The sequence below is a fragment of the Myotis yumanensis genome, unplaced genomic scaffold (assembly GCF_028538775.1).
Source record: "Myotis yumanensis isolate MYYU_CA2020_CCGP unplaced genomic scaffold, mMyoYum1.0.hap1 SCAF_11, whole genome shotgun sequence".
NCBI lineage: Eukaryota > Metazoa > Chordata > Mammalia > Chiroptera > Vespertilionidae > Myotis > Myotis yumanensis.
In genome coordinates this window covers 40,112,961-40,129,442 of record NW_027223762.1, presented here as the reverse complement: position 1 = coordinate 40,129,442, position 16,482 = coordinate 40,112,961, and the positions used below count along the sequence as shown (strand labels likewise).

The 16,482-nt window shown below is 36.1% G+C and overlaps 1 protein-coding gene across 2 annotated transcripts in view; it reads right to left on the bottom strand.

Moving 5' to 3' along the window:
• APLF (aprataxin and PNKP like factor) overlaps nucleotides 1-16,482 on the bottom strand; it is a 65,015-nt gene that overhangs the window by 8,683 nt on the left and 39,850 nt on the right. For both annotated transcript variants that reach the window (XM_070429374.1, XM_070429375.1), the window contains exons 7-8: nucleotides 11,558-11,910; nucleotides 9,364-9,489 (exon numbers count right to left, since the gene is read on the bottom strand). In XM_070429374.1, coding sequence (XP_070285475.1) covers nucleotides 9,364-9,489; nucleotides 11,558-11,910 — 479 coding nt within the window. The remainder of the gene's footprint in view (nucleotides 1-9,363; nucleotides 9,490-11,557; nucleotides 11,911-16,482) is intronic.

The window sequence follows — 16,482 nt, the reverse complement described above, 5'->3', positions numbered from 1 at the left end:
CCATACTGTACACAGCAGCTGCTTTTTTATTTCAACATTTACTGATGCCAGGCATATTTCTAGATGAAAAGATAGAGTGGTGAACCAAAGTTCTTTCCTCATGACTTATACTCTAGAGAAAGGCAGCATGAGACAAACAAAATATATCATATTCCTAAAGTAAATATATTTTATTTTTAAAATGTCAATGTCATATGTTACATATATAAAAATATAATGTAAAATAGTATATAAAATATATAACACAATATAAAATACGTGTGTGTGTGTGTGTGTGTGTTGTGTAATGTCTAAAAGATACTTTTAAGGTTCTTCTGAATCCAAAGAAAAACCTGACAGTCATAGTAAGCAGACTCCACTGCAATCAGGTTCCTGGCTACTGACTGCTGAGCATCGTAAGACACTTAGCTCTAGTCCATCCATCACTCAGGTCAAGAAGGAACACAGAGTTCTTCCCAGATGCTTCAGAGAGAGATGCCACTGTGTCTTGGACCTGTTCTCATCTGGCTTGTTCAACTTGAGCATTATGTTGTGCAAGGGGCTCTGGTTTTGGGATCAGAAGACCTAAGTCTGAATTCAAACGACACTGTTTACAGGTTATGCGATTCAGGGTAGTTCCTATGAACCAAGTCTCCACTTCCTCCTCTGTAAGCAGGGATAGTAGTGTCTACTTCACACAAGGTTGTTCCAAGGGTTAAATGAAGTAATGTGTATAAACATTTGTAGGCTATTAAGCATTTTACAACCATCAGCTATTTTTATAGAAACAGAAATCAATTTTACTTTAAGATGGGCAACAATATCTGAAAACTGTGCCAGCAAAAGTAATTGCTAAGTAATACTACATAGTTAAATTTTGTCTTCAGTAATACATACAATTATTATAGTTGAAATGTCTTCAATCACACTTCACACACTTATAGAATATTTTCTAACATTTGCCTATGTATATTCCATTCTCAAAAACGAGTTATTTCATAATAAGGCAGAATGCTTTTTCATATAATCCTGAGTTAATGCTAAGTGGCAATTCTGTGGGGTTCTTTGGAGGCATTTGTAATAACTTTCCAGGACAATGTTAAATTCCATCCAGGACTTTTTCCTAATAATGAATGGAAATACTCAGAGTTCATTCATAAAAGATTTATATCAACCTTTTTCACAGATAGCATTTTCTATAACTCAGCAGGCCTCAAAATCCTTTCTGTTTTTTGTTTTGTTTTGTTTTTTGGGTGTGTGTGTGTGTGTGTGTGTGTGTGTTTGCATTGTTATTAATTATTGATAGTAATCTTTGGGTTCTAAACACAGAACCATACACTCATAACCACACCAAGTTTTTGTGAGCTGTTACATTTTAAAATATACATTTTCTAAAACATTTCTGATTTTGATGATATAGGTATATGAATAATAATATATATCTGAAGGAAGAACACTTCAGGAAAAGGTAATTTTTAAAAAGTCTTTAAATTTGCTTTAAGGCCAAGGTAGAAACAAGCTAGGGCAGGTGGCAAAACACAGAAAGGTCTGTATTGCTCAAGGGGAATGAGTGAGAAGGAAAATAGCAGGAAATCAAGTCAGAGAACTTGTGAGACATGGTATAGCATTTTGTAGGAAGCTACCGGAAGGTGTTGAGTAAGAAAACAACACTATACAACTTGTTTTTAGAGAATTCCTCTGGTTGCTATGTGGAAAACAAGCTACAGAAAGGCAAGGGAAGGAAAGGGATATAATCCAGGAAAGAGTTTTTGACTAAGATGATAGAGACAGAGGAAGTAAGAGGTTAGGGTTTTAAAGGTTGAAATGGCAAAAACTGCCGATGGCCTGGAAGAGTGGTGTGAAGAAAAGAAAAGAAGCAAGGGTGCTTCTTGGTTTGGGGCCTAAATACTCTGTTAAGGTGAAGTCATTGACAAAGGTGGAGAACACTTGAGAATGCGTTGCTTTCCTGATGGAAATCAAGAGTTCTGTTTCAGGTCGAGAGAATCGAAGATGGCGGCATAGGTAAACACCGGAGACTGCTGCCGCAAACAACCACTTCAAAAATACAACTAAAAGACGGAACGGACATCAACCAGAACCACAGGAAGGCTGGCTGAGGAGAGACTCTTCAACTAGAAGGAAAAACAACAGCATTACGAGGCTCAGAGGAGGCGCAGTGTGGAAAATTTAAAGGTACGGTGGTGCGGTGGTGCGCGCGCAAAGCGGGCTGGTGGCTGAGGGCGCGGTTGTCGTTTTCAATCAGGAAGGAGTCTCAGACTCTGGGCTACAGATCCGGGCAAGTCTCTAGGGACCCAGACTCAAACGGGAGAAGCGGGACTGTCTGGCTACGGTCCCTCCGAGGTTTGCAGTGGTTGCTGGGACAGAGAGGCAGAGCCCCTGGGGACGGACTGAGAGCAGCCATAGCTGCTCCCTCCCCCCGCCCTGTTGATCCCGCCCCGCCCAAGCCCTGCGCAAAGCCATTTGCCGGATCGCCTCAGGCAAAGGCTAGATTAGCACCTCCCCAGAGGACAGAAGTTTTCTACACAGCTGATTCTCACAGCCAGTTGGCCTGGTGGTCAAATCCCTCTAGTATTAACTACAACAATTAAGGCTTAACTAGAACAAGACTGTGCACAAAGACCACAAGGGGGTGCACCAAGAAAGCATAAAAGATGCGGAGACAAAAAAACATGACAGAAATGGAGGATATGGAGCTAAAAATCGCAATTTTGAGGGCTTGCAATAAACTTGAGCAGAGCCTCACGAAAACTAATGAGACCCTCGATGCTACAATAAGGAAATTAGAAAGTAAGCATACACGGACTGAAATAAAGAATATTATACCCAATAGCAGACCAGAGGAGCACAAGAATCAAACCAAAGATTTGAAATTCGAAGAAGCAAAAAACACCCAACTGGAAAAGCAAAATGAAAAAAGAATCCGAAAGTGTGAAGATAGTGTAAGGAGCCTCTGGGACAGCTTCAAGCGGACTAATATCAGAATTATAGGAGTGCCAGAAGATGAGAGACAGCAAGATATTGAAAACCTATTTGAAGAAATAATGGCAGAAAACTTCCCCCACCTGGTGAAAGAAATAGACTTACAGGTCCAAGAAGCGCAGAGAACCCCAAACAAAAGGAATCCAAAGAGGACCACACCAAGACACATCATAATTAAAATGCCAAGAGCAAAAGACAAAGAGAGAATCTTAAAAGCAGCAAGAGAAAGAGACTCAATTACCAACAAGGGAATACCCATACGACTGTCAGCTGATTTCTCAACAGAAACTTTGCAGGCCAGAAGGGAATGGCAAGAAATATTCAAAGTGATGAATACCAAGAACCTACAACCAAGATTACTTTATCCAGCAAAGCTATCATTCAGAATTGAAGGTCAGATAAAGAGCTTCACAGATAAGGAAAAGCTAAAGGAGTTCATCACCACTAAACCAGTATTATACGAAATACTGAAAGGTATCCTTTAAGAAGAGGAAGAAGAAAAAGGTAAAGATACAAATTATGAACAACAAACATGCATCTATCAACAAGTGAATCTAAGAATCAAGTGAATAAATAATCTGATGTACAGAATGAACTGGTGATTATAATGAATCAGGGACATAGAAAGGGAATGGACTGACTATTCTTGGGGGGGAAAGGGGAATGGGAGATTCGGGAAGAGACTGGACAAAAATCGTGCACCTATGGATGAGGACAGTGGGTGGGGAGTGAGGGCAGAGGGTGGGGCGGGAACTGGAAGGAGAGGAGTTATGGGGGGGGGGGAGAGGAACAAATGTAATCTGAACAATAAAAATTTAATTTAAAAAAAAAAGAGTTCTGTTTCAGATGTGGTAAGTGTGAACTACTATTTACAACCAAGTGGGGGCATTCAAACATGAGTCTGGCACCATTAAGTTAAATTAGCTCACCCAGGGAATAAGGATAGAATAGAGAATGGATGAGATCAGAGAACTGAGTCCTCTGGCTCTGCAATAATCACAGGGAGGAAAAAGGAAGAGGAGACAGCAAAGAAGGCTATGAAAAGTAGCTGGGAATATAACTGATCTGACTGTATGAATATGAATAAATTGCTCTCTGCCCTCCATTTCTACACCGTTGAGTGGAGAACCCTAAGCATAAATGATCCAACCTCTGTTTTCCATGTTTTCATGAGGAACTGAGGCTCAGAAAGATCCAAGTTATGCTATAGAATTGGCATAACCATAACTAGAAATTTAAGTCTGCTGATTTTAAAACTCATATCTCTCCATCATAAAGAGCTACCTAACGATTAAGTAGTCAACAATAATGAGAACAGAATAGTAATTTTTATTTTTGCTTACTTCCAAACACTTGGTAATTTAATATCAAAACTTAACACTCAAAAATTTAAATGAACCTGAAGTACTGTTTTACATCAGTGTCTAAAATGGTGACTAGCACATTAGGTGTTCAATATTTGCTCAATGAATAAATGATCATACTATCTTTTTGTTTTCATCCCAAAATAATTTACCCTGAATTTTTGAAATTCAACATTTACTTTAAAACCTAATGCAAAAACATGAATTCTATGTTATCAAATATCTAAGTCTCAAAATTTAGGAGAAAAAAGAATTAATAAATATGGTCTTTGTTAAATAATGAAAGAATAAACCAGCATAAAAATAATAGAAAGTAGTCAATTTGCTAACTGAAAGTAATTATAATTTACTACCATGCCAAAAGAAATCTGCAAATTCTTATATATTTGCAATTAATACTAAATATAACAAAGAAAAACAAATTTATTATTAAAATGAACACACAGTCAAAAAAGAGAAGAAAAAAAAACATAGAAGCCATATTTTGTCAAAGCTATATAAAGATAATTGATGGTGTTACTGCTATAAAAGAATTTTAAAAAATTATAGTCAAGTATTATGTAAAACTGTGTAGCAAGTGAGCTGCATTTAGTATGGTCTTCTAAGACCATACTCTTATACATGATTAAAGAACTATAAGCATGGCAAATGATGATAGGTTACTTTCTCTAACTGCAGATCCTATAAAAATTCATTAAAAGATACTATCAACTTTGATTCTGTTCAACTACAAATAAAATGATTGATAGTCTCACATAACTAATTCTGGGAATTTCAACTACCAGGCAACTATAACTAGTGTTTCTGTAATAAAACCTATTCATTTTGCCTTAAATTATACAATATAGATTTATACTAAATACAGGTTCCTATTTTTTAGTAAGTGGCTTCTAAAAGTCAGCATCTAATAGTTTGAAATGTACACCTGCATACATTATCAGTTAAGATAATATTGCAATAACTTAAAACATTTTGGGAAAATAAAACATTTTATGTCATAGTTATAAATCTGAATCAGCAAAAACAAGATATAATAAATTTACTTATTATCAAATATACATTTAAATGATTTATTGCTTGTGGCAAACACTGTTCTTTCACACTGTACAGATCAAGTTGCAGATTCATTACAATGAGAGCACTTATAGTTGATGACTGATACACTTCCTTACCTCATCCCTCTTAAAAGGTATAATGAAATAAAAAATAAAAAAGCAGGGTGCTGGCTTCTGAGAAACATGAAGGCACCAACACCTTCATATGTATAACACCTACCTAAGGTTTTGTAAATTAAAGGCAATGTATATGAGTTTGGCTTTACATTTTTACATTAAACTGGTTGAAAATTGATTCCAATTATTTTAGTGTATATGCATTCTAAGTTTAGTGCTTAATTTAACAGCAAGAACAGGAGTAATAAAGTACTGCATAAAACCTATTGCACACCAGAGGAAATGAATGACTCAGAGGCAGGTGCAGCGATCAGTAGGATATGCTAGACATTAAGTATCTAATATTCTAATTCAGACAAATACCTCAAGAAAATCAAATGCATTAAACTGAGCTAGTTTTCTGACAGACTGCAGTGTACAATGCAAAAATAACAAATTAGTTAAATGGGCAAGATATTCAAAATGACAACATCAACTGGTTCATTTTAATTATCTTTTTTTCAAGTTGATTTTTTATTCGATTTGAAAAATAATAACATCAGAGAAATTGGAACAATGCCTGTAGTCCAAAAAAAGTAAATTTAATAATATCCTTTTCTATACTTTAACTTCCTATAGTATATGGCCAGAGAAAAAGCACATCTATATATATAAAAGCCTAAGTGACCATTACGACCAAACAATCAGAACAACCAGAATGACCGGACTACCAGCCAGTAGCTATGAAGTGCACTGAGCCAGACCTTGCTGCTAGGGCCCTGACAGCCCTGAATCTGGTTCACCTGCACCCCACACCTCACAGAATTGGCCATGCCTTAGCTTACTGCTGGGGCCAACCTCCTGTGGTCCCTCCCCTTGACCCTCCCTCCCCACCGACCCCAATCGTTCCCGATCACCAGCCAGGCCCAGGGATCCCACCTGTGCACGAATTCGTGCACCGGGCCTCTAGTTAATTATAAAAGAGCAACAATATATACTTTTGACATAAACTATGAATGCAAGAGTCAGTAGATTGACATCTTTTAAGAGATGAAAGGAAACAAAATTTGCCAAGCTAAAATTCTACATTGAGTAAAAACATCCTTAAAAACTAAAAAACCCAAAAAACTAAATAAGGCCATTTTCATACACAAAAAAGCTTAAAGAATTCTTTTCCAGAATATTTTTCACAACCTGAAATACTAAAAGAAGTTAAGACTAAAAGAAAATGATACCAAATAAAAGGATAAAACTTCAGGAAAAAATGAAGGGCATGCAAAGTAATAAATATGCCAGTAAATATAAAAGAGTGATGATGCTTAACATTCAAGAAATTAATAAGAATACCTTAGAAGTTAACATGAATAGTAGTAAAAATGTATGATGACATATAAAAAAAGGTGAAAGAGGAAAAGGAGTTAAACTGATGTAAGATTATTGCATTGTTTGGAAAATGGTAAAATTAGCAACTGTAAGGTAGACTATAAGAAGTCACTGATGACTATTACATAGAATGTTACATGAAAAAATATATATAATTAAAGAGTAAATGGAGGGGGAAATGGAATGAAAAACACTTGGCGAAATCCAAAATAAATCAGGAAAAGAAGACTAAAGGAACAAAGAATTTGTGGGAGAAATAGAAAACAAATAGTAAAAGACAAAATTAAACTCAAATAGATCAGTAATTGTATTAAATGTAACTGGACTAAGCATTACATTTAAAAGGAGAGACTATCAGACTGGATAAAAAATAAGACCATGGAACCAATTATACACTAGGAGGCATGCTTTAAATATAAGGACAGAGGTTGAAAGTAAAAGGATAAAAAGTATCTCACAAACACTAACATAAGCTTGAGCAGCTCTATCATATCATGCAAAGTAAGAGTTCTACTTCTGGTAATGACAGAAGAAACCTATTAAAAATTATAATCTTAAGGCAATAGATAATACCAAAAGCAGGCAGAAACCAGAGGGATGTCACATGGAAAAAGGGAACAGCTGAGTGAGTTTCCCATTTCTATGGCTTTTCTATTAAAGACAGACCACAGTTCATGAAGAAAAACTGACAGAATTAAGGGAAGAAGTATTACTATCTCATTTCTAATATCCGAAAGAAAAAATTTAATATATCACTTATAAGTATGTATGATATTTGCTATAAGCATTTTATAGATATTCTTTATAATATTAAAAAAGTTTCCTTCTATTCCTACTTTGAAATATTATCATAAGTAAATTTTGTCAGCTTTTATAATTATCTATTAAAATTATATAATTTTCTACTTATTCTGATATGTGGAAAATTAACATTATTTTTTAATATTAAAACATGCATTCCTTGACCAAACCCAATTTGGTCATGTTATAGTTTCCCTTTTTTTTTTCCTAATTGCTTGATTCACTTAACCAACCTTTTTTTGTTCTTTTAGGAATATTTGCATCTAAATTCTAAAGTCATTTTTCCTGTAATTTTTCATTTTGTATTTTTCTTGCTAGGTTTTAGTATTAAGATTATTTTGGTAATGCCCGGCTGGCAAGGCTCATGGTTGAGCATCAACCTATGAACTAGGAGGTCACAGTTCAATTCCCAGTCAGGGTACATGCCTGGGTTGTGGGCTTGATCCCCAGTGTGGGGCATACAGGAGGCAGCCAATTAATGATTCTCTCTCATCATTGATGTTTCTATCTCTCTGTTCCTCTCCCTTCCTCTCTGAAATCAATAAAAATATTTTTTAAAGATTATATTGGCCTCATAAAATGAGTTGGAGAATATAACCTTTTTTACTTTTTTTGGAATACTCTGTATAAACATTGAGTGTTTCTTCTTTAAATGTTTGGTAGAATTAACACTAAACAGCCTTTCCTTAGTGGAAAGCTTTTAATTATGTATTCAATTTCTCTAATATTATGGGATTATTCCATTTTTTCTTGAATATGTTTCTAAAAGACATATTTTCTAGGAATTTGTTCACTTCTCCTAAATTTTCAAGTTTATTGACACAGCTGATGAAAATATCTAATGACGTTCTATTGGAATGGAACACTTATTTTTCAAATGATAAGGCTTTTTCCTTTCTAGCTTCAGAAGCTTATTCTGCCTTCTTAATAAAAACCACAATTACAAAACTGGGAACAACTTCAAAAAGTCCACTAGGTTTAGTAACCTGTATTCCAAAATTATCAGAAAAATGGCTGTCTGGAATTAACACTCTCTAAGACTAAGAATGAATTTTGAGGGAATTTCTTCCTATGAGGGAATCGTTACTTCTTTCTTTGGTAGTGTGATCTATTTAAACTTCATTCATTAAGCAAGGTTGCAGATACAAGGATAAAAGAGTCCTTGCTGTAAAGAAAGCTCCTGTCTGGAGGAGGAGGCATTCTGGTAAAGAAACAAATGATCTCTTGAGATAAATTCTACTCTGCATGATACACACGGGCACACGATGCTACAGAAGGAGAGAGAGGTAGCTTTCCTTTCCTTACAGGATCCAGTTTCATGTGTTGGCAGGAATGGTGGAGTTGGAGGCAGCGATAACATCCTGAATTGATTTGTGTCACACTAAGGAGCCTGGATAAGAGTGTACGATGGGATAGCTTCGACCCCTTTTAAATTACATGATTTGCATTTTAGAAAGTTAGAAATGAGAAAAATTTCAGATATTTATAAGGTTAACAACTTCAACACTTTAGAATTATCTAAAGGAAATATTGTAATCCTACTTATTAGCAGAATGAAAACCTTTCTATGGGAGTTTAAAAACTAAAAGTTAAAGGCTTGAGATGAGAAACTGCAGGCATAAATGAATAAATAACAGAAATTAAGGAGAACAGGAAGCACAACCAAACCTTGTAGGTTTCCATACCTATAACAAGATTCTCCATAAGGGCATTCAGGCCGGTCATCAGCTAGATCTTGACACATGACTTGTACGCCTCCATAATCACTATCACCAGGGTGACTGAAATGTTGGAAATGGACAGGATTCTTCCTAAAAGGGTTACAAATATGCAGTGAGAAAAAATAACTAATAGAATATGTGAAATTTCTAGATGTACTAAAAAATAATTAATAGGATATGGCAGGAAGCGAAGCAACACACATCTGATTATTCCAGAATGTGAACTAATATGCTACATTGCTAAAAACAAAACTCATCATGTATTCAACATAGAACTCTCCATGGTAACAAAATTAATTTCTAGTGAAATATGGTAAGCCATGTATGTCAATGGACATTACTTTACAGATAAAAGTATAAGTGTTTGAGGACTTTTAGTGAGCACACTTAGGCACTCTTTGCTAAGGTAAAAGACAGACCATTACCAATATTCTAGAAGTATCCACAGGTCTTCCAATCATTAAACCTATTTTCCTACCCAAAAGTAGACACTATCCTATCATAGAAAATAGTGTATCTCAAATTTTTTGGTTGCAAGAAAAATTTACTAAAATTCCAGAGAGCTTTTGTTTATGTGGTTATATAACCTGTTAAAAATAAGAAAATAAGAAATGTAAAAGGTATATTTAAAAATAATTAACCTTTTATATTACTAGAGGCTAGATACACAAAATTCATGCAAGAGTAGGCCTTCCTTCCCCCGGCTGCTGGCACAGCTTCCCTCTGGCACCTAGGGCCTGGGCTTCCCTCACAGCTCTGGCTTCGTCTGGAAGGTCGTCCAGTCTAATTATCATATTATGCTTTTATTATTATAGATAATAAATAACATGTCTTAATGTAAATAACTATATCTTCCCCTCAAAATTCATGGAGACACTGTTTCAAACTTTGAAAATGTATTTAATGTCTGGCTCAATCTTAATAGAGGGCATCTAGATTCTCAGATCTGCTTCTGCATTCAATCATTAACAGTAATGCAGATCATGTCACCTCTGGAAAACTGCTGTATACCTGTGAGTGAGAGAATTAGAGTGAAAAAGGCAAACCCACAAAATCTTGGTATCATTATGAAAATGGTTTTATCCTTACAGATCTCCTAAAAGCTTCCTGGGAATCAGAACTTCTCAGAAGTATCTTAACCATACTTTGGGAAGTGATGTTATAAAACAAGGCATTAGTTTTCTCTGTTCTTGAATTTAAATTGAAGTATATAGTATATACTTCTTTGAGAATGACTTTTTATGTTTACATGATTACTCTATATTATTGCATGTAGCAGTAGTATATTTTCATTACTGTGTAACATTCCATTGTATGAAGTTGCTACAATTTATTTGTCCATTCTACTATTCATAGACCCTTGGGTTCATTCAAGTTATTGGCTTTTATAAATAATACTGCCATGAACATTATATTTTTGGTGTACATGTTTATGCATTTTCTACATATGCAGAAAACTAAAGATTCTACAAAAACCATTTAGAAGTAATACACTAATTCAGCAAAGCTGCAGGATAAAAAATGAAAATAAGTTCTGTTTCTATCTATACTAATAAAAGGGAAATATGCTAATTAGACTGGACATCTTCAGGACAAAGCCATAATGGCAGGGGATGAGGCAGAGGTGGTTGAAATTAGAAAATATAGTGCAATGTAATCAAATGAGGTAAGTATAGAAGTAACCAATTAATCCAGGAAATATACATTCAGTTGTTTCAGAAGACATCATGGTGATTCAAAAGCACCATTAAAAAATATAGAGGAAAATGCATAAGTATAATAAGATGCCTAAACACAACCTAAAATTTATCTCAATAGTAATAATGTATACAACTATTTATGAAGCTATCTTTCTAATATCTCAATAAGACACTAAATATCTGGGTCTGAGTGATTCAATTTTCAAGTCTGGAATCCCCAGTTCAAATCCTTGCATTAACCAACATGTCTACATATGAAATATCTAATTATTAAAACTTTCTAGCAGGATTTGCAAGAAGACACACTGAGACAGTACAAACCAAGTAGATACATAAAAAAGCTCCTAATCTTTAGGTCCATGTGTTTTATTAGGCTTTTAATACATGATAACATATATCTACATAGCTACATGCCATTGAAATAATGGCATTATATGCTACCTATACTTTCATTTTACCTGTAGCAGTTTGCCCCATACATGCAGGATGTTCTCTTGACCTTGTTTTCTTCAGAACCTTGTAGAACTGGATCAGCTGCTTTTGCATGCAGAGTTGCAGGGTTTGAGGGATCAGAGCTAGGCCCAGGACAAGATCCTTGAGATTCCCCATGGGAAGACTTGCTTTGGGCACTTGAACAACTCTCAGAACAGCTCACTGTCTCTTCTTTATTTCGTGTTCCTTTAGTGATGATTTCATCTTCAGAAACCTTACCAAGTTCCTCTGTTGGGATTTCATTTCTCAGTGCATTAGTCTTCCTATTACTCACATCTGTGTTACTTAATGTGACTGCAGAAACTGTTTGTGGCATTTCCTATAAAACAAATCAGAAAAAAATGTAAAAGGGGATATGTAAACTAAGCATAAAAGTATGGCACTACAAGATTCATGCAATATGTACATTTTAAAATTTTTAATATTTACTTCATTCAGAATTATTAAAAATACCATTTTCTATGTCTCTAGTTAATAACTTTAAAACACATAGTTATTAGAAAAGAATTCATAGTTGGATCAAACCATTCCAATCATGTCAAACATTCCATAAAAGATAACCAGAAAAATAGAAATGAAACATAAGCAAAAACAACATTTGCTTTCATTTGAATATCATCTTTCTCAAAAAGCCTACTAATCTCTTAAATTTTCTGTTCAACAATGTGTTTCACTTTTAACATGCACAATCCTTATAATTTCTTTTAAGTTACTGCAATACTTCATTTCTCCCACCTAAATATCATGATATTTTCCCTATAACTGAATGATAAAATTGCTCCTCCCTCACAGATAAATCTACATGAAGCTATCTTATGGCCAACTCAGAAAATAAATATGATTCCTCTGACATGATCTGAATAAAAGTTTCAGTTTAACCAATTAGAGGGGGTGTGAACCAGGTAAGTATTCTCATTAACACTATAGGACCTTTTTCATTGGTACTTACTGCCAGCACAAAGAATAAACTGGGTCCTATGCTATTAAAGATGACCACTTACTGACTAATACTTCCTTTGGAGAGAAAACACTGCTCAGATACACCCCAGGCCTCCTGGGAACCATTTCTAGGAAGTGATGACAACATAATCAGCCGTGGGCAAACTACGGCCTGCGGGCCGGATCCGGCCGTTTGAAATGAATAAAACTAAAAAAAAAAAAAAAAAAAAAAAGACCATACCCTTTTATGTAATGATGTTTACTTTGAGTTTATATTAGTTCACACAAACACTCCATCCATGCTTTTGTTCTGGCCCTCCGGTCCAGTTTAAGAACCCATTGTGGCCCTCGAGTCAAAAAGTTTGCCCACCCCTGTACTAGATACATATAAATGTTCACCCCCATGTATAACTGAGGACTTATGTATACTGGCTGCATCTGGAAAAAGCTGATTTTGATATTACTTAATGCCTAACAGTTCCAATTTCTTGAGAAGATATTATTAACATGGCTTCTTTTGGACTAATTATTGTATTTAAATACTTTTCTTTTTTAAAAAAACACAGTATGTAATTTAAAAATATTATCCAAACTGACTTAACAATTTATAAATGGAACCTAAGTCTTATAATGTTTCTTGTAATAAATAACTATTGGAAAAGCAATCATTGGCTACCTCTTGGAGCTAACCTTCCGCTGGTGACATTTATACCATTCTTCTAAAACAGGGGTCCTCAAACTATGGCCCGCGGGCCACATGCAAATACAAATATTGTATTTGTTACCGTTTTGTTTTTTTACTTCAAAATAAGATATGTGCAGTGTGCATAGGAATTTGTTCACAGTTTTTTTTAAAACTATAGTCCGGCCCTCCAACGGTCTGAGGGACAGTGAACTGGCCCTGTTTAAAAAGTTTGAGGACCCCTGTTCTAAAACATAAACTCTTTTCTCCTAAGCTGCTCAACCACATCCCATTCTCATCTCCCTCTGCTGCAGGACCAACCAACACATGTCAGAGACGGGAACTCTGGGGTGGGACTGGGACAACCCTGGCCGACCTCCCCACTGGGCAGTCTCCCACCAGGTTCTCTCTCACAGGTTGTTTTTCTGCCTGTGCAGGTACTAAAGGGGTACGTAGGCCAGCAAATCCACTGGCTGAGCCAATGTCCACGTAAATGCCATTCTCTTGTTTCTGTTGGTATCTCTAAACTCCACAAGTAATTCTCTCAGAGCCCCCTCTTCTCTTGATTTTAGAAAGGCAGAAAAAGCTTCTCTCCACAAGCATAGCACTCCCCAAACCTTAAAACCTCTTGTCTCTCAGTTCTCTTTGTATACAGCCGGAAGGTGGGTCAGTGCACGCCTTTCAACAATCCCCACGGGGAAAGGTCTGGCTTCCACTGTTGGAGGCTCCTTTCAAACATGAAATACTCAGTACTGTTGTCCCATCTTTGGGCCTCAGCAACAGTTATAGGACAATGGGGGGGGGGGGGGGGGGGGGGAGTCCCACTGAACATCCTTTACACTGAAGTAGGAAAAAAAAAGGGGGACAGCTCGGGAAGAAGTTAACTAAATTAGAAGGCATTCTTACTATGAAACACCATGCAGAGGTTCAAATATATAAATATTTTAATTTATAGAGAGAGAGAGAGAAAAAAGAGAGGGGGGGATGGAGGAAAAGAGAGAAAGAGAGAGAGAGAGAGAGAGAGAGAGAGAGAGAGAGACATCAATTTGTTGTTCCACTTATTTATGCCCTCATTGGTTGATTCTTATATGTGCCCTGACTGGGGATCAAACCTGAAATCTTGGCATATGGGGATGATACTCTAACCAACTAAGCTACCAGGCCAGGGCTATTTTTTTTTTAATTAAACAATAACAATATACATAGTACCATGATCCCATTTAGCTTTAAAAAAAAAAAAAATCCCTATATAGCTATGTGTGTACTTACTTGTATAAATCCAAATGAAATGGTTTAGGATACAAATCAAAATACTTATAAGACAATGGGACTGAAGGATAAGGCAATTCAAGATATATATGTTTTATTCTATATGCTTCTGAATTCTCTGTGTTGGTGTTGTTTTTTCACAACAAGCATGTATTATTTTGCCATTTAAATATGAAAAACAGCCCTAACCGGTTTGGTTCAGTGTATAGAGCATCAGCCTGCAGACTGAAAGGTCCCAGGTTCGATCCCGGTCAAGGGCATGTACCTTGGTTGTGGGCACATCCCCAATAGGAGGTGTGCAGGAGGCAGCTGATCAATGTTTCTCTCTCATCGATGTTTCTAACTCTCTATCCCTCTCCCTTCCTCTCTAAAAAACATCAATAAAATATATTTAAATATGAAAAACAAATAAAAGAAAATGAAATAAAATATAAGGCATGAAATGTTTGGCATCATATTTCAACTCCCTCTGCTTCCATGAAATATAAGGATTTGGTTTTTTTTTTTAAATATCTTCACAAGAAATATGTTTAACACATTAATTTATTCTAAAAGAGAACGAAATTATAAAGTCACAGATATCAATTTTATGGGTCAGGGGTTCTCAAATATAAAATTTTAAGAGTCACAGAAGCTAGAATTCATAATGTTCTTTATGGAACTCCATGAAATATTAATATTCAGTAGACCCTTGGCATTCAAGAATTTAACAATCATGGTTTCAATTATTTATAAATGATCCCCAAAATCCATTACATGCAGTAATTTGTAAGTTTGCTGAGACATAAATTTGCACTGCGCCAATTACAAAGCTCATGAGCCAGAGCAAGTGAACTGGCAACTGAGGGAAGAGGAAAAATGGAAGGTGCTCTGTACTTGGAAGAAATAGGGGAAAGGCAGAGAGTTCCATATTTTATAAATACCCACATTGCTTCTTTCTTAGATTGGATGAGAATATGAAGAATGAAGTATGGGAGGCTAGAGATTCATTATAGAGGACGGATCCCGTATACCATAAAAATACATGCTAGAAACCTCAGGGATGGAGGAGCATGGAGCTCATGGAAGGTGACCTTGGTGGTTGGAGGCAGCTGGACTGCATTATTAAGGCTATTAAAATAGTCCATTAACTTGCCCTTCCCATCCCTCAACCATCTGAAGTTTTCATGTACTATAAGGGACAGAATAAAAAACTTCCTCTTAATACTAGTTCAATGAGGTAATTCATCGTTGTTTCCAAGCTGCTCTTGGAAAGAATGCCTGTGCTCATAAGTTACTTTAAAAGTCCTACATCCATCCCATTAACACCTGCATGCTAGAGACTAAAAAATCCTAAACTCTAGCCCCACGTTCAAACTCATATATTTATTCAATCACTAGCTAGACATTTCTTCTCCAATATCCAATGCACCTCAAACTCAAAATGTCAAAATTGAAACTCTCCCTCTGTATTCTGAACCATAGCTATGCCAACATAACTTATCCACTCATTCCAGCCAGAACCTTGGAAGTGTATCTTTCCCTCCTTTCCTCCACTTTCCCCAGATTCAAGCAACAAGTCCTACAGTTCTGCTTCCTATACATTACTCTAATCCAATGCCTTTGCTTCATCCTTAAAGTTACTGCCCTGGGTCCCATTCTCTTTATTTCTTGATTGTATTAATTCCCTAATCTCCTCCCTCTTCCCCTATCTTCCAATCTCTCCTCTGCAGAGCTGCCAGGATTATCTCTGTGGCTGAAAACATCTCCAGGTCTTCCCTCTATGAACTAGTCCCCACTTCTGACTTCACCTTCATCTCACACTGCCACCTACTTTGCACTAAGAACTCCCAACATATCAGTTGTATACTCCCTGCTCATATACCTGCTGCCCCATCTACCTGGGATGGACTCCTACCTCTACCTCTTCTACACCTGGGCTGTACCTACTGCTCTTTTGTTAAGATTCAGCTACATCATTTCTTTTAGGAACCCTTCCCTAGGAATCCTCCAGCTGGCTTG